Below are 15668 nucleotides of genomic sequence, written 5' to 3' on the forward strand. Positions count from 1 at the left end.
CAAATCACTGTCATCGTTTGCAGAATAAACGTTGTGGGGGAGGGTTTCTCTAACATCATTATCATCATCATCATCATTATCATCATCATCATCATCAGCATCATCATCATCACCATCATCATCATCATCATCATCATCATCATCATCATCATCATCATCATCATCATCATCATCATCATCATCATCATCATCATCATCATCATCATCATCATCATCATCATCATCATCATCATCATCATCATCATCATCATCATCACCATCATCATCATCATCATCATCATCATCATCATCAATTCCTTGACCTATTTTTGCCGTTGGGGTGAATCAGGGACAAAGATACAGAAACCCTCCTTCATTCGGGTCTTCAGCGTCCACGTCTCGCATCCGTAGAGTATGATGGAGGCCATTAGGGACTTGTATAGCCTGTACTTGTGGGGAAGCTGATGGAAAGGCTTGTCCACAACCTCAGTCTGGCCATCGCTGCGGTCGTCATGGCGATTCTTATTCGGATCTTAGCGGTACTGGTACCATCCTTGGACAGTTTTGCGCGAAAGTACTCGAAGCTGGTCACTTCTTCGAGATGCTTGCCGTCCATGATGATGTCTGCACTGGTGTTCGTCATGCTGTTCACCATGATCTGCGACTTCTCCGTGATGACCTCAATTTCGTATGCTCTTGCTCTTTCTTTGAGTCTGATGGCGAGATCTTATAATATCGCTAAAATGACGTTAAATTCAAGGATGTAAAAGTCAAATCATTCGTTTTTGATTAACGTGTGATTAACATGTTCGCAAACAAATATGTAGAAAACAGCCGAACGACATTATGTTGCATTCCATTTATGGTTAATATTCGTACACAAGTTGTTAACTGCAAGCGTTTGTCGAGACTTGCCCCCATATCTATAAATCAAAACGCTAATAGCGTAAAGAGGCTGAAGGCAAAAATAAGACTGAGAAATAAGACTTAATGATTGTAAGAATTAAGTTGCATTTAACACGTAGTTCATAATTGTCCTATGTTAAATCCAAAGTAACCAAACACACTCCTCCTGAGAAATGCGTACAATAAAGGTTGTAATTAACATTATATTCACGTATACGTGACCTTTACGTAAATGAAAAGACCGAAGGACTTTTTGTTAAAGTTACATCATCGTTTTAGATATTTGTTTGGTTACCACACAATATTTTGTTATATATAATCGTTACATCAACATAGTTAATGTGAACTGTTGCATATGCTGAAATTAATTAATATACCGGTATATTTGTTCCGTGTTACATCATCACCCCTTTGCAATAATGTATATCATTTAATAAGTATAATATGAATAGTTGTCATTTTAATTGTGACAGGAACGTAAAATTGAGCCCTATCGCCACTATTCACATGTGTAGATTGTACATGTACATATCATTCAACAAAGATTTAGGTAAATTTTACAGGTGGTTAGCGTGTGGCTATGATATTAATTATTATATTATTATTATATTAATTAGTAAAAACATCATTTTGAATCAAATTATAACGAAAAATCAACTTCTCTGAAAAAAGTTCACTTTCAAATATATAAAAATATATATATTTGATAGTGAATTTTTTTTAGAAAACTTGATTTTTCGTTAAAATTTTATTTTGTTTCATTCAAAATGAAGTATTAACTAATTAATATCATAGCCACACGCTAGCCACCTGTGGTAAATTTGTTACTTAGTTTGAAAAACTATAAACTATTAACATAAGTTCATATATTATGTTGGAAAATCATTATGCCATTGACATGGAGAATGTAATATACATTTTAATAAATTGAAATGATTTTAGTTGTAATTTTTATTTATTAATAGCTCCATTAAAACAAAGAAATAAATCAGTGTTCATCTAAAATAAAACCGCATATTTGAACAAACGATTGAAAGCATACACATGTATTTAAAAACCTATGCAAATGAAAACTCACAAATGTAACAACATTCTTTATGAAAACATACATTTTTCACTCATTTAGTCCTGCACAAAAAATCGGTGTGAAATCAACAAGAACAATAACTATGCATTTATGGAAGCAACAGTTTCGGTGCACAACGATTTCCTTAAATTCGAGCTTATTAAGAAGTTGCATTTATTCCTCTTTTATTTTTCTAGATATGTCGCGGTCAATTTTGACCTTGAAAATCAACAAACAGGCAATAAGTATATAGGTTGTAATTCAATTCTGATTTCTTGTAAACTTCCTTTCAATGAGATCACTGTACTCATGAAATTTAAGTTGACATCAGTCGTAATTAAAAAGATACGCCCCGAAAAACAAAAAGAGAAAACATTACCAAAGAAAAATATAGAAAGTACATGAGCATCGGTCATGACTTTTGTATATCGATGAAACCTCTTTACCTCGTACAGTTTTCGTAATATGTTCCTGACAAAACACAAAAGTAAATATTAATATTACTGCAAAACAAACAAACAGTAAAATAATAGAAGCAAAAGTTATGCTCAGCGTAGCGTTTCACTTCAATCAGATATATTGAACCACGGAGATTTATGTTGATAATTCATATAGAAATATGCCAGACCGTTAAATATAGCAATCAATAAGGACAACGCAAGAGTTCTGGTTCTTACGCTCCAGATATGCCCTGAATAAACTGCACTTCCACACACTGTTAATTTTCGAATGAAGTAGATACCTTTGATCGTTTTAAGATTTACTCTGTAAAAGGCGAAGGGTAATCACAAAAATATTACAAAAAGAGTCATGGTTCCTGTGCACTGCAATTTCCCTCAACGAGGCATGCCTACTTACTAGGAACTTTCAAGTTGGTAACTTTCAAAGTTTCCGGGCTATGCCTAATTCAAAAGTAATCACATCCGACCAGAGGTTCAACTATTGTCCATTATACCCCATCTTACAACTTTTTTGTTCGGGGTAATAATTATCCCCCGCTATAGGCGGAGGGATATTGTTTTGGCGTTGTCCTTCCGTCCGTCCGTCCGGAGCCATATCTTGGAAGTGCTTTGGTGGATTTCATTGAAACTTGGTATTAGTATGTATATGGAAAAGAGGATGATTCACGCCAAATGGCATTATACACCATCTGTTAATAACGGAGTTATGGCCCTTTGCGTCTTGAAAAAAAATGCTTTTTTGAGTGTCAAATATAATACTATTGTGTCCAGAAGCATATTGGCGGGGGATATCAATTCAACGAATTTGCTTGTTGAAATGTATATTCAAATGACTAGTGGAGTTATACACATCGAAGAAGATCTTATGCAATATAACATCTTTTGCATGATTTTTTGGCGTTTCTTATACAACTCAATTTTATTTTTACTGTATAGAAAGAAGATCCTCTACTCTGAGTCAAGATGTTCAAACGAGTGTGTCCTTTAAGAAGACGATACGATAAGCGAATTAGAGTCTGATCCAGCAATGGCCATATTAAGGTGCCTTGGTGCTTATGACAAGCACTCAAATACATATTAATTGCTTCTTATTAATAAATAACCATGTGTAAACTGTAAACTCCTCTATTTTAAACAGTAATTGTGTTAGATTGTGTTACTATTAAATTAATAGTATTAATCGAAACTGTCTTGTAATCTATAACATCTCTTCGAGTCGGCTAGATTGCTTTTTTTCTATATCCATAAGTACTTTGACTCATGCATTTTTAAACTAAACAGGATAAAATATTTTTTCATCTTAAATTCAAAAGAGTCAAAGGGTAAACATGAGAGTCATATGAAAGCTCTGTTAAAGAAATATACCGGTACTGTGTCAACATTTGCATCATTTGGTTTTTAGCAATATTATAAAGAGAAGTGAACCGATGGTCCATACAATTAACTTCAGGTCCAATTGGCATTTCTGGTTTTAATGGGTTCATGTCACAAATCTTTGGTATAATATAATTACTTATCGATATTTAAGGCGCCAATTGTAAAACAAAATGACTATGAAAGTGCCTAAATCCTCTATCCCTATCAAAAACTGTAAAGCGCCTTTGAACGCACATCTCGAGTATGAAAAGGGCGCTATATAAATGTGTTATAATAATAATAAATCAGTTCAAACGGCCTGACCACATTACTTTTTCATTTAATCTCAAAGTAACTCCCATCTGGTTTACAGCAAAAAACAAAACAAGATTTATTTAAACGGAGTGAAATTTAAAGTGTTTTTTAATCGTTGATTCAGAACCATGATTATTATCTTCTAAGTTAATTCAACTTTATGTTGATTAACGTTAATTAAATCTCATTATCAGTCAGTTGTTTGTTGTTAGTGTTGCAATGCGTCGAATACCCCTGTGACACACTGAAACTGATCTCATTCGTTGGGGAACGAAGATCTTTTCGAACGACGTGTTGTTAATTGATTAATACAATTTATCACATATATACACAACGGTGTTTAATTTCAAATGTCCCGTCTTGAAGTTTAAGCATTAAAAAATAACCTATTTTTATTTAAACAATAAATAATATCTTTAATAACAATAAAGATGTGCATTTATGCATGAATGACTCGACTTATCATAGACAATGCGAGGCATCAGAATTGAGCCGCAAAATACATATATTCCACCTGTGTTAAATATTCACACAAGAGGGTCACTAAAAATGATTAAATATTGAAGTAATCACCGGATAAAAACCGGATCAAAACGTACACATTTGCAGTTGTAAATTAATTCTTATGTAATTATCAATATTAACAATACTCACCAGTTTAAATGGTAATTCGGGAGTATTACGTGGATTTAGGACATTATTGGACTAAGGTATTGATCCATTACATGTACTATTTAACTAGTTAGTTTATTTATTCATAAAGCAATATATACCATTATCCACAAACACGTAAGCGTACTATTAATATCAATTTATCACACTTTTTGAGAAATTCAGAATGTTGTTTTATAATTTTATTTCCAGAAGGTACTGTACAGAGCAGGACGCTGCTCAAAAGGGGATGGGTGAAAAGTTGATAGACATTTTTGAAAACAAAAATCTATGGAATTTTTTAGTCATACACATGTAAGTTAGGTTTTATGGCATATTTTATGGCATATTTTATGGCAATTTTCTTGCCCGAAAAAAAATAAGAAAAAGGCTTCATTCGCATTAAATGCCTCATTAATTAGACTAGTCTTTTTACCTTGAAATTGACATGTGGTGAATAAATATGCTTAAGCGGTCAAATTTGTGAACCCCAACTAAAGTGTCAAAACGAGAGGTGGAAGTAAATCATATACCTTGTTAATGTCACCCGATTTGACAGTTTCATATCAATCTTAAATAATTATTTGCTAAATTTTTAACTTGATCGACGCTGGCTTCACCACAGGAAAAATGCAGTCGTTTCCATTATTTAACGACACAATCTTCTAAATATGAATGTTTTGCTATTACTATGAGCAATACATATATTGATGTCTTATACGTTTTATATAAACTCTTCAATACTTCTACAATGTTTACAACACACAGTTCTTGATTTTATTCGTTGTTTTTCACATTTATCTTCAAAATTGCTTCTCGGTGTATGCATCAAATCAGTTTAGACCGTTTTATTCGCCAAGAGTTTTTTAAGCATCATTGCCAGCCATTTTGATTGTTGTTGTTCGTTATGATTGAAAAGCGGAAAGTGAAGTCTTTCATCAAGATATATCTGTCTGCCAAAAAAGTATAGAGTAGTTTTTGTCTATATTTTCTGTAAAGAGAAAAAAGCTAAACGACAAGTCCAAACAAAGAGATTTAGCAACTTAATTCACGTTGGGACGGGAAGGGGAGAAATGAATAGTGATAAATCAACGTGTGCGAGAAACACGGACAACCCGAAATTGAGATCTATGAAGACATCCCCGACCATGTGACAAATGTCCTAAATAATTCGCAACGATTCGAAAACGAAATACGTTAAGTCTTATTAATGAAAATAACAAATAAAAAAGCACAATACTTTCCTTGCACTGTGTTATTGATATATACCACACTTCGCACCTGGTCATACTATGAGAATGCGAAGACGTCAATGTGTTTGTACATACTGGTTTTCTTATAAATTAGACCTTAAGCCAATAAGAAAATACCAAATTGATTGTATACTGCACCTCACATTGAAAGAGTGGTTGTATGCCGCAGCTCAAAATAAACATGTCCTCTAAATTCGAGTTTCTGATTGTCCACTCCCAACGAGCGTTGGCTTCCGCCTATAGCCTAACCATTATCAGATAACTGAGCATTTGATAGTATAATTATATGTAGATGAATATGAAATGTGTAATTTAAATAACGCTTGAGGGAAAACAATACTTGATCAATCGGTATTTTGAAACCATTTATTTCGATACTCATGTGATGTCGTAATACAAATAATTCATTTAAATATTTAATGTATATTATCCGGTTGATAAAGTAAAGGATTTTACTCGTACATGTATATCGATCAATATGAAAATTTGATAATTCTAATATCTTAATTGCGTAGATATGTAATTCATTAAAAAAATATGTATGCTTATTATTTATGAAGTTAGTATGCTTACAATTCAACAGTAAATGTTATCATATTATCCTATACTGTTACGTCAATTGAATTGTATGATATGAGGAGCACACTACGTATACAAATAACATGCTATTTTATTTTATACAAACATCAATACCATGTTTTGCATAAAACAACAACATCCAACAATATGACATGAACATATAATTTACACATGATCGATTTTTGTTTGCCAAATTTATAAACAATTGGTCGTGATAGCAAATTGCCCTCATAGCGGTTGAAGTACAAAACTTTTACATTTTGACAATGTTTGTAATCAATTATTAATACAAATATATATATATATTGCCCTGTTCATAATCAATTATTAATACAAATATATGTATTGCCCTTAGATGTAGGTAACGTATTGTAAATCTTAGTCCACATTGTATTGCATGCGTTTTCTTTTTGAACATAACATAGGATGTCGATACTATTGTAAACCAACACAACCACTTTAGTGTTTCATTTAATATAGTATTTTTCATGAATTTAAATTAGTTTCCTTAGGCTGTCAATAAGTTTATATTTTGTACAAACATTTCCGAATCGTTGAGTCATTAAAACAACGAAACGACCAATCGTTGAGTCATTAATACAACGAATCGGAAGTTTAGCTCTAAAGCTTTAAATACCGAAAAGGGTTTTAACATTAACGCTGAAAAAGGACGCGTTATAGAGAGCATTGGCGCAACGCAGACATGTTTTGTTACTGTTAAAAGTGATTAACAAAGTTAAAAAAAAATATTTAGAAATTAAAACATCAACTGTTGCATTGCTGTTGGGATTATCGATTCTGTTTATATAGATCTGGATTAAAATCAACATTTCATTACCTAAGGTTCCAAGAAAAATGAAGTGGTTGATGAATATTTTGTTTGGCTGCTTGTTTTCCGCAACAGGTACTGTATTTTCCAATTATAAAATTTAGTTGTATCACATATGAGTAGTATATGATCATGATTGTTGTTATCGTTTCTGTTGCCGTTGATTAAATCTCTTCTTCCGAAATAAAATATATCTTATATTTCTTATTTATCAATCGATGCATTAAGATAAACACACATAAGGATATATAAGCTTAATTAAAATGGTTGGTGTCTGCTTGATTTGTTATTTAGTTTTTGGTACAGAAATTGTGTTTGAATCTTGAACTATTGTTAATTACTTATTTAGAAAATATATAAATAGGTCTGAAAACTGACTTTGTCATATTGTGAGAACTGATTCTGGATAACTTATTGTATTACTTGCTTAATTCTCAAATATGTTTTACGTCTTAACTTACACAGTCGTTTTGTTCATTATGTTGCTTCCTTTTTTGTTCAATCACAATAACTGTTTTGTAATGGTTGTATAAGGGAAACGTTTTTAATAAAAAGTTTAATATATGCATCATATATTGGTAATTCAAGCTCTTTGTAGTTAAATTTGAAAACAGACATATCGAAACGGTTCTTGTGAGTTAACAAACTCTGGATGAAAGTCATTATTCTATATGATCTTTTTATAATTGTTGCGATTTTTTACATTAATATATTAATGCTCATAATAAAGAGTTATTTCGGTTGTAGCTTTAATACGCTAAAACCGTAAAAAGAACTCAAAGAACAAAGCTAATTTGTTGGATTATACAAGTAAACACGTGGAATCTGAACACCAAGCAATAGTAATATAACTAATAAATAATATCAGGATTGTGTACACTTAATGAAGAAAATGTTAGCTCAAAATAATATGAAAAATATTCAAAAGCATAACTTTCCTCTTTTAATAAAACAAATAATGTGATCACTGTATGCCTAAGTATGCACATATAGAATCAAGTTATGACAAAGTGTAATTAAGTTTTAAAGAACATGAAAGAAATAGCAATAATATCATCACACTAATTTACAATTAAAGGCATGATTCATAATGCATTACACAATATTTTTAGACTCGTATTCAAGCTGTTAATATTTCGGTACTTGCGTTGTTGTTTATGTTGTTTAAGTTTTCATCCACTAAACATACGATCTTTCGTTGATTACCCTTAGCCGCTGCTATAATATATATTCTGAATAAAAAAAGTTTTGTTTTAGGAGAACATTTGTTTTGAATTAAATGTTTTATTCAAAAAGAAAACAACCTGTTACCTGAGGTTGTAAATACGCCGGAAGCTTTCCATGGTATTTAATACAAGTGACGCCCGAAAACCTAACGTATAGTCGATCTATAAATCCTGTTATTACCATGTAGGACTATTTGCGTCGATTGTCGTCATCCTCAGCCGGATAAATAGACTTTCGAAAATATGCATCATCTTTAATATTGATTGAATCCCGTGGCTTTGCGTATACAGCGCAGTAACAACTAAGGTTAAATCAAAGCGCTGAAGGCACTGAAGTTGTTCGCTGTTGTCGTCCTTGATTAGCTTGTGCGCATTGCACAGGCTAATCAGTGTGCACAGGCTAATCTTATTTGACATGCATTAAACCCCGTTTTCCCTGAAAGCAGCCAATATGTACAGATTTCAATAATAAACACTAGACTGGCCAATGTCGTCTTACAAGCTGGTAAATACACTCACTGAGAAGTAGAGCAGACGCTCCTAAGCATTCTTATCTGCAGTGCAGACAGGCAGCGGTAATCGTTCGTAGCATAGTGGGTTACGGTTCTTAGCGTAGCTAAGGCTTCTAAGCACATACTGATTTGCAAAACATGGTCTGTAAATTTAGTCGGCCGCTTACGCGACCAACTAAAAACGAGTGTTTAATGTTGACAAGTTATCGGTGTTTGTCGTCGGCTCTCTGTATTGTGTTGTACAAACGGTCAGATCATTCAAGGCATTTGTAGTCATGTTTTAATTATACTATATTTGCCAAACATGAACACTGAAATGCACCAAAGGGCGTCTGAGCGTCAATTTATTGACCGCGGGGCCCCTTAATACAAATGGTATACACTATTGGTCCATGTAACTGAACGCGTAATTACAACTGTTAACTTCATGTCTACGTCGGTCTTATATGCGAGTAGGAGTGACAGTCACAGTATGCGAGTAGGAGTGACAGTCACAGTTTAGTTCTTTTGAGTCAGTGTCCTCGAAACGGACGAGAAGTTTATTTATTTCATACCAAAGCAGGAAATACACTGTTCGGATGTGTTTTGACACACGAAATATAAAACTCAAACAACGTGCAATCAGTACGCGATATATTTTGACAAACAATTTAGTAATCTGGAATATTATTGTATTATTGCATGTTTTTGAAATGGACGTATTCGTGCAAACATGTGCATTTGGTATGGTGATTGTTTACGGTAAGTTGTTTTACAAGTGCCCGTAACGAGAAATCGTATGGTTGCACTTAACATTTAGACTAGAATGTATTCTTGAAAACACAGATTTTAAAGCTCATTAATAATGAGATTCCTGTGGTTGCACCATCATTGATTAATTAAGAATTTGTAAAACTACAGGTTTCAAGTAACTGTGAAAAGGGAATTTACTGAAACTAAGTCTATTGTTTATTTTTATCGCGAATACTGGACTTACTTTCCGTTGTTAATAGTATTTTGGGCTATCACTCTTGTGGTAAATAGTACGCATTCGACTGATGCTAATTAAAGGTAAATCCTCCGTTTCTCACCTTTTCATTCTTAATAAATAAGAGACTAAGTTTTAGATCTAGCACGTTTAGAGAAGTTAGGCTATGACCGCTTGCTGATATCATTCTTCTCTGTTAGATGATGAGTTTCCGTTTACTGCCTTGTTATGTTTTTTTCGTTGTTCGAGTTCTTTGAATACAGCAACACTCATAAATATATCTTTAACAACAGAACTTATGGAACATGGAAAAGGTGGCGTGTTGGCGATAAATATAATGTACATTATATTGTACCCTTGCACTCTTGAGTGATTTTAGTTTTTTATTGAAATGAACGTTTTCAATGTTATTTTCAAACTGGTTCCATTTTTCCGGAACTTTAAACAATTCGTTAATAAATAACACAAAATTTCACAAACTTGTCACGTATTTTTTTGCGTATGAATCCAGACAATTGACACGCAAATGCATTATATATTAAGATACATCAAATAATTAAAAAAAATCCAATGTACAAGCAGGAACGTACTTTGACAATTAAATACTCAGTTCAGCGTTATTAATTGTATTTCGTTATTCTATAGTCTAAATAATGAAAGGAAATGCGAACAGTGTGTGAAATGTCTGAAGTATTGTTTTCCGTCAGTCAGTTTCTCGTTACACCTAAGGTTTTTGGCGTAAGATTTATTGCAATATGATAATGAACACATTTAAATGCTGCAAATGTCTGAGAGTATCAAGGGACTGACGTTTAATTCAGCCCTTTGTCCGAGCACTGTATCATTATATTATCTAAATGTGTGATGATTAAAGGCAACCATTACAAAACAATATGCCAACACAAGATTCATTCACATCAAGGTAATAATAAATACAGAATAAGGGAAGTAATTGATCAAAACAAAATTAATATATTCAGGTTAGTAAAGCCTAACACTAACACATGCTTAGGTTGAGTGATGCGTTGCTGATAACTATTTACGAGTATGTCTAGAACACTCAAACATGAACTAAAGCGTTGTGCTGTTTTGCTGATAACATTGTACTAGTATGTCTAGAAAACCAAAACATGCATTTCAGTGATGTGTTGTTATTATTATGTACGAATACGTATATAACACTCAAACATGCACTTATGTGGTGTGAGGTGTGCTGAGTTGTGATTACGAGTTTGCCTGGAACACTCAAACATGCACTTAAGAGGTGTGATCTGTTGCTGATTACTATAGACTAGTATGTCATAAACACTCAAACATATTATATATTACTGTGAATATGTCTAGAATTCTTAAACGTGCACTTCAGTGGTGTGGTGGACGAGTGTATTTTAAACACTTAAACGTCCACTTTAGAGGTTTGATGCGTTGCTGTTTACTATGAAAGTATGTCTAGAACACAAACAACTTCACTTAAGTGGTGTGATGCGTTGCTGATTTCAGTGAACGAGTATGTCTGGAACACTTTAACATGCCTATAAGTGATATGAAGTGCTGTTTATTATTATGCATGACTATGGCTCGAATACAAGACTTGCCCCATCCAAAACCAAATAAATTCATGACCGCTTCGGTCGTCCATAAGAACCTCAATCCACATAACAGCCTAGTATTTGCCTAACTACTTTACCGATTTAACATACATAACGAGCTGGCAACATACATATAGGTATATTTGACAGCCTTCTAGGCAGCAATCTAACAACCTTTAAACAGTTTCATTCCGTCGCCATGCAAGAGTTTGTTTCATGGCATAAACTGCTTAACGAGCTATTACGCACTTTCTGACCTATGAAATGGTATTTTGGGTATAAAAAGAGCTCATGGTTGCATACAATTGTCGTCTCCTACGTTAGCCATATCATTCGTTGCGGTGCTTTGTTTTCGTGTTATGTTTTTAAATTGTCTACTTGTGCGATATTTAAAGGTCTGGTCATAAGTCCGTATCACTGAAGTTTCTATAGCTAGAATCTTGGGGGAAGCTCGACGTTTGCAAATTAAAGGTCACCAAAGCAAAATAATTAAAATCGCTTGCTTATGCGCCGTTGATTCGCTAAACACGCGTGCATTTAAATAAATGTTTGTATGTTGGTATGTTTTAAATAAAGCATATACATTTGTCGATTTTTGCTTCCGTTACAGTCATGGTGCGCGTGGACTGCCAGACGACGGAAAGGCGGGATACGGGTCTTGACCTGGAACCGGGTGTGACTGCGTTTAATACGTGCGATACTATGAACTGCCCACCGAACTCCAAGTGCATTGAAACATCTGGCTACGTCTCCTGCGAGTGCGAGCATGGAAAGACTGGTATATGTTAGGTCACTTCCGCAAGGCAATACGTAATCGATGTCAGAATGTCAATAAGCAGAAGTAACGAAACAGTTTAACGCTAAAATCGAAATCAACCATTAAGAGCTCATGTAAATATTGGACATATTCAATAAAAATGGCACAATCTATGTTCGATTTCTTAAAAGGTGCATTAACATTGTCGACAATATTATTGATTCGAGAATAGGTCGATTGTAAAGACCTTAATTACTACATGCATATAATGGATTATGCTGATGACATTCAGAAAAATAACGGCGGGACATTGTCAACGTGTAAGTCGTGCTTATGCTCACCAAGTGGTTGTCAAGCACTTGGTCTGAATGAGCACGCTATCCATGCAAATGTTGCATATTAGACTTGTTTAGTCGTTGTTTTTTATCCTTTGATTATTAGAAGAAATCCGTGCCTTTTTGTTAAGTAGATAGCAAGATGTACAAGTTGTTATCAGACATAAAGCACTGCGGTCTTTCAATATACAGTCCAGTGTGCCCAGATGCTTCTTGTCAATGTTAAATAAACAGCATTTTAGCGAGAACACTAGATGCACAGACGATTTGTCTCGCGAAGAATTACAAGGATAATCCGTGCACTACGTTGGATTTGGAAAAGGGCTTTTGTATTGTATATTCGTATTGGAAACTGTAAACGCTGAAGTCGTATTGTTGACTTGTTGTCATACTTAATTCAATGCCAATAGTCTATTTTAAAGTAATATCACGTCTATCATAGGCGTCAACTGCACCATGGACGATCCTTGCCTAGAAACAAAGGAGAACTGTACCAAAGGAATGACATGCTACGGCCCATGTAACCCCAACGTGCTCTGTGAAGGGCCCACCGGTATCCCACACTGCGGCGGCTGCATTCCCGGTTTCCAGGGGAAAAACTGTGACGAGGATGAAGATGAGTGCACAAGTCAGATAATTTCGTCTAATTTATTGAAATAATTTCTAAATAAATGCATTAGGAATAGGTACTTCTGGCACACTTTCTAAGTTGTACATCGGTACAGATAAAGACTTCGTTAATGGGTTTCATTAATGGCCATGGCGTATCAGTAATACTGGCACTATTAATTGTGACGCAAGTATCTAAACAAACCGAATATTCAAACGTCTGAAAAGACAAACATATAGAATGTCTATGATTTTTTTTATTATAAGTCTACAAAACATTTCAATGACGTTTGTTATAAATTTCATTGCTTTTTTCAGAATTGGAAAGAACATATATTCGTTATTAAAGCACAATTTAACTTTGCTGTTGCCACAATAATTAATTCCTACGCAGTATCACCAGAAACCGCAAATTTGTTGTTTATAAGCCGAACACTTAACTAATAAAACATTCCTAAATGAAAATTAAACAAAAATAGGTCGATGCTATTGCGCCCCTTCAATTAGTCCCAGAACAGAAATCGAACATAATCTGGTGGCATAAAAATAAAAATAAACAATCACGCACATAATGAATGTATACTATGTTTGTTTTAGAGTGGGTCGATACGTGTTATTTCAACGGTCAGTGCACGAACACATTTGGTAGCTTCAGGTGCGATTGCAAGGTTGGCTGGACCGGAGAAGTATGCGAAATATGTTCGCTTTCGGGTACGTTGACCATATGCCTTTTCTGAAATTATATATGATTGCCGAGAAAGGAGTAATAAGGACAATAAGGACGACAACTTAATGTTTTTTTTTCTTTGGCTCTTTATTGATTGGCATGGTCTTTTTATTAGCAAATCAGTTGATCCAGCATAAAGGATGGGTTCGGCGGGATTTGGGGGAATACTCGATACATTATTGTAATTATTTGCGGTTATAAGTCTTGCTTGTTGTCCGTGGTTCGCAATTTTTAATGGCAAAACTCGAGAAATAGAAATTCAAAATGCCACATTTAAAAAACAATATAGGAGCATCTTAAACTATACTGACCGAATGATGCGCAATAAAGTCACAACAAATCGTATACTATTTTCTGTTTTCAGATACCGAATGTGATGCTATCGGTAGAGGCTCTGTCGAGAGTGCGGACGCATCTGCAATGCCTGGAGGTGCCGCGGAGTCGCTTCACATAGTTCCCGTGTCCATGGCATTGACGTTGCCATTTAGTATAATCCTGTCGTTGTTGCTCTCATGATCAATAGCTCCAGAGCGTTATATATTCGTTTATTAAAAAACAACAACACATTTTTACACTTTCAAGTGTCTTTAAATTTCAGTATATTTTTGCGTATTTTTACAATTATTGAATATGTTATGCATAGACGCAGTCGTCATATTGTTTCTGTATACAAGAAATAGTCGTACAGCTTGCAGATACCGAAAGGCTTTCTTGCAAGCGCGCTAACTGCTATTGAAACAAATACAAATAAGACACTACTACACAGCAAGGTATGGATTTTCCATATTCCGCGCAAAGGTAATTCGTTTTAAATGAAAAATAAGTGGCATCAATCGAAACAGTATGCACCACAAGCAATTTCCATTGGTACCAAACTAAATTAAATTAGCTTAAACATATATTAACGTTCAACTGAACTAACTGCTCAATGCGAAGCAAATCATTTAATAAAAGTATTCTATGTACTGATTCGGAATTCGGAACTGTGGTAACTGTATATATGGTGACACGAAATCCTCGTTTTTGCAAAAGAGACCGATACGATGAGTTTGATGAAAAAAATAAATTGTTTAGTTGGCTCCCTTGCTTACAATAATCAAGTCAATGATGCGATGGCACGTATTCTTTTTTTTAAACAATTGTCTTCTATAAAAACCATGTGCCTTTGCTATAAACATCCACGGTATTTTTGCACGTTTCTATGGTCCTTTTTATCATGTTTTTTTTTTAATGGTGTTTTTTTTTGGTGTTGTATTTTTCTTGTGAAAATGTTGTTAGCATGTTTATGGTTGTATTATTTATTTAGTAAAACTCAAGTCTGTGCAGAAAACTATGTACATAAATATGATATTTAATCCTTTTATTAGGTTGTTGGTCACATTTCCAGTCATTAAAATTCGTGTTTTGTATGTCGCGATGCCTTTCAGTTTTGTATCAGTCTCTGCATTAAGACGAGAAATATCATAACACTATTGTTTTCATTGCCGCAGCTAACATTTCTGTATATATTACATGCATTTGTAAACGTAGATCATGATATGTTATGTGTTA

General features: G+C 33.9%; 2 protein-coding genes and 1 long non-coding RNA gene across 4 annotated transcripts in view; 2 read left to right on the forward strand and 1 right to left on the reverse strand.

Annotated features, from left to right (window-relative positions):
* Positions 1–15668, reverse strand: part of LOC127861513 (uncharacterized) — a 170923-nt gene that overhangs the window by 35697 nt on the left and 119558 nt on the right. The gene's annotated exons all lie outside the window — the stretch shown is intronic.
* Positions 1–15668, forward strand: part of LOC127861501 (neurogenic locus notch homolog protein 1-like) — an 80689-nt gene that overhangs the window by 27725 nt on the left and 37296 nt on the right. The window lies entirely within an intron of this gene.
* Positions 9569–15656, forward strand: LOC127861496 (neurogenic locus notch homolog protein 1-like). Its single transcript, XM_052400046.1, has 5 exons — positions 9569–9874; positions 12300–12467; positions 13224–13409; positions 13988–14101; positions 14482–15656. Exons 1-5 carry the CDS (start codon positions 9712–9714, stop codon positions 14631–14633), a joined length of 783 nt encoding a protein of 260 aa, XP_052256006.1. The 5' UTR covers positions 9569–9711; the 3' UTR covers positions 14634–15656.

Source organism: Dreissena polymorpha, chromosome 16 (assembly GCF_020536995.1).
Source record: "Dreissena polymorpha isolate Duluth1 chromosome 16, UMN_Dpol_1.0, whole genome shotgun sequence".
Classification (NCBI taxonomy): Eukaryota; Metazoa; Mollusca; class Bivalvia; order Myida; family Dreissenidae; genus Dreissena; species Dreissena polymorpha.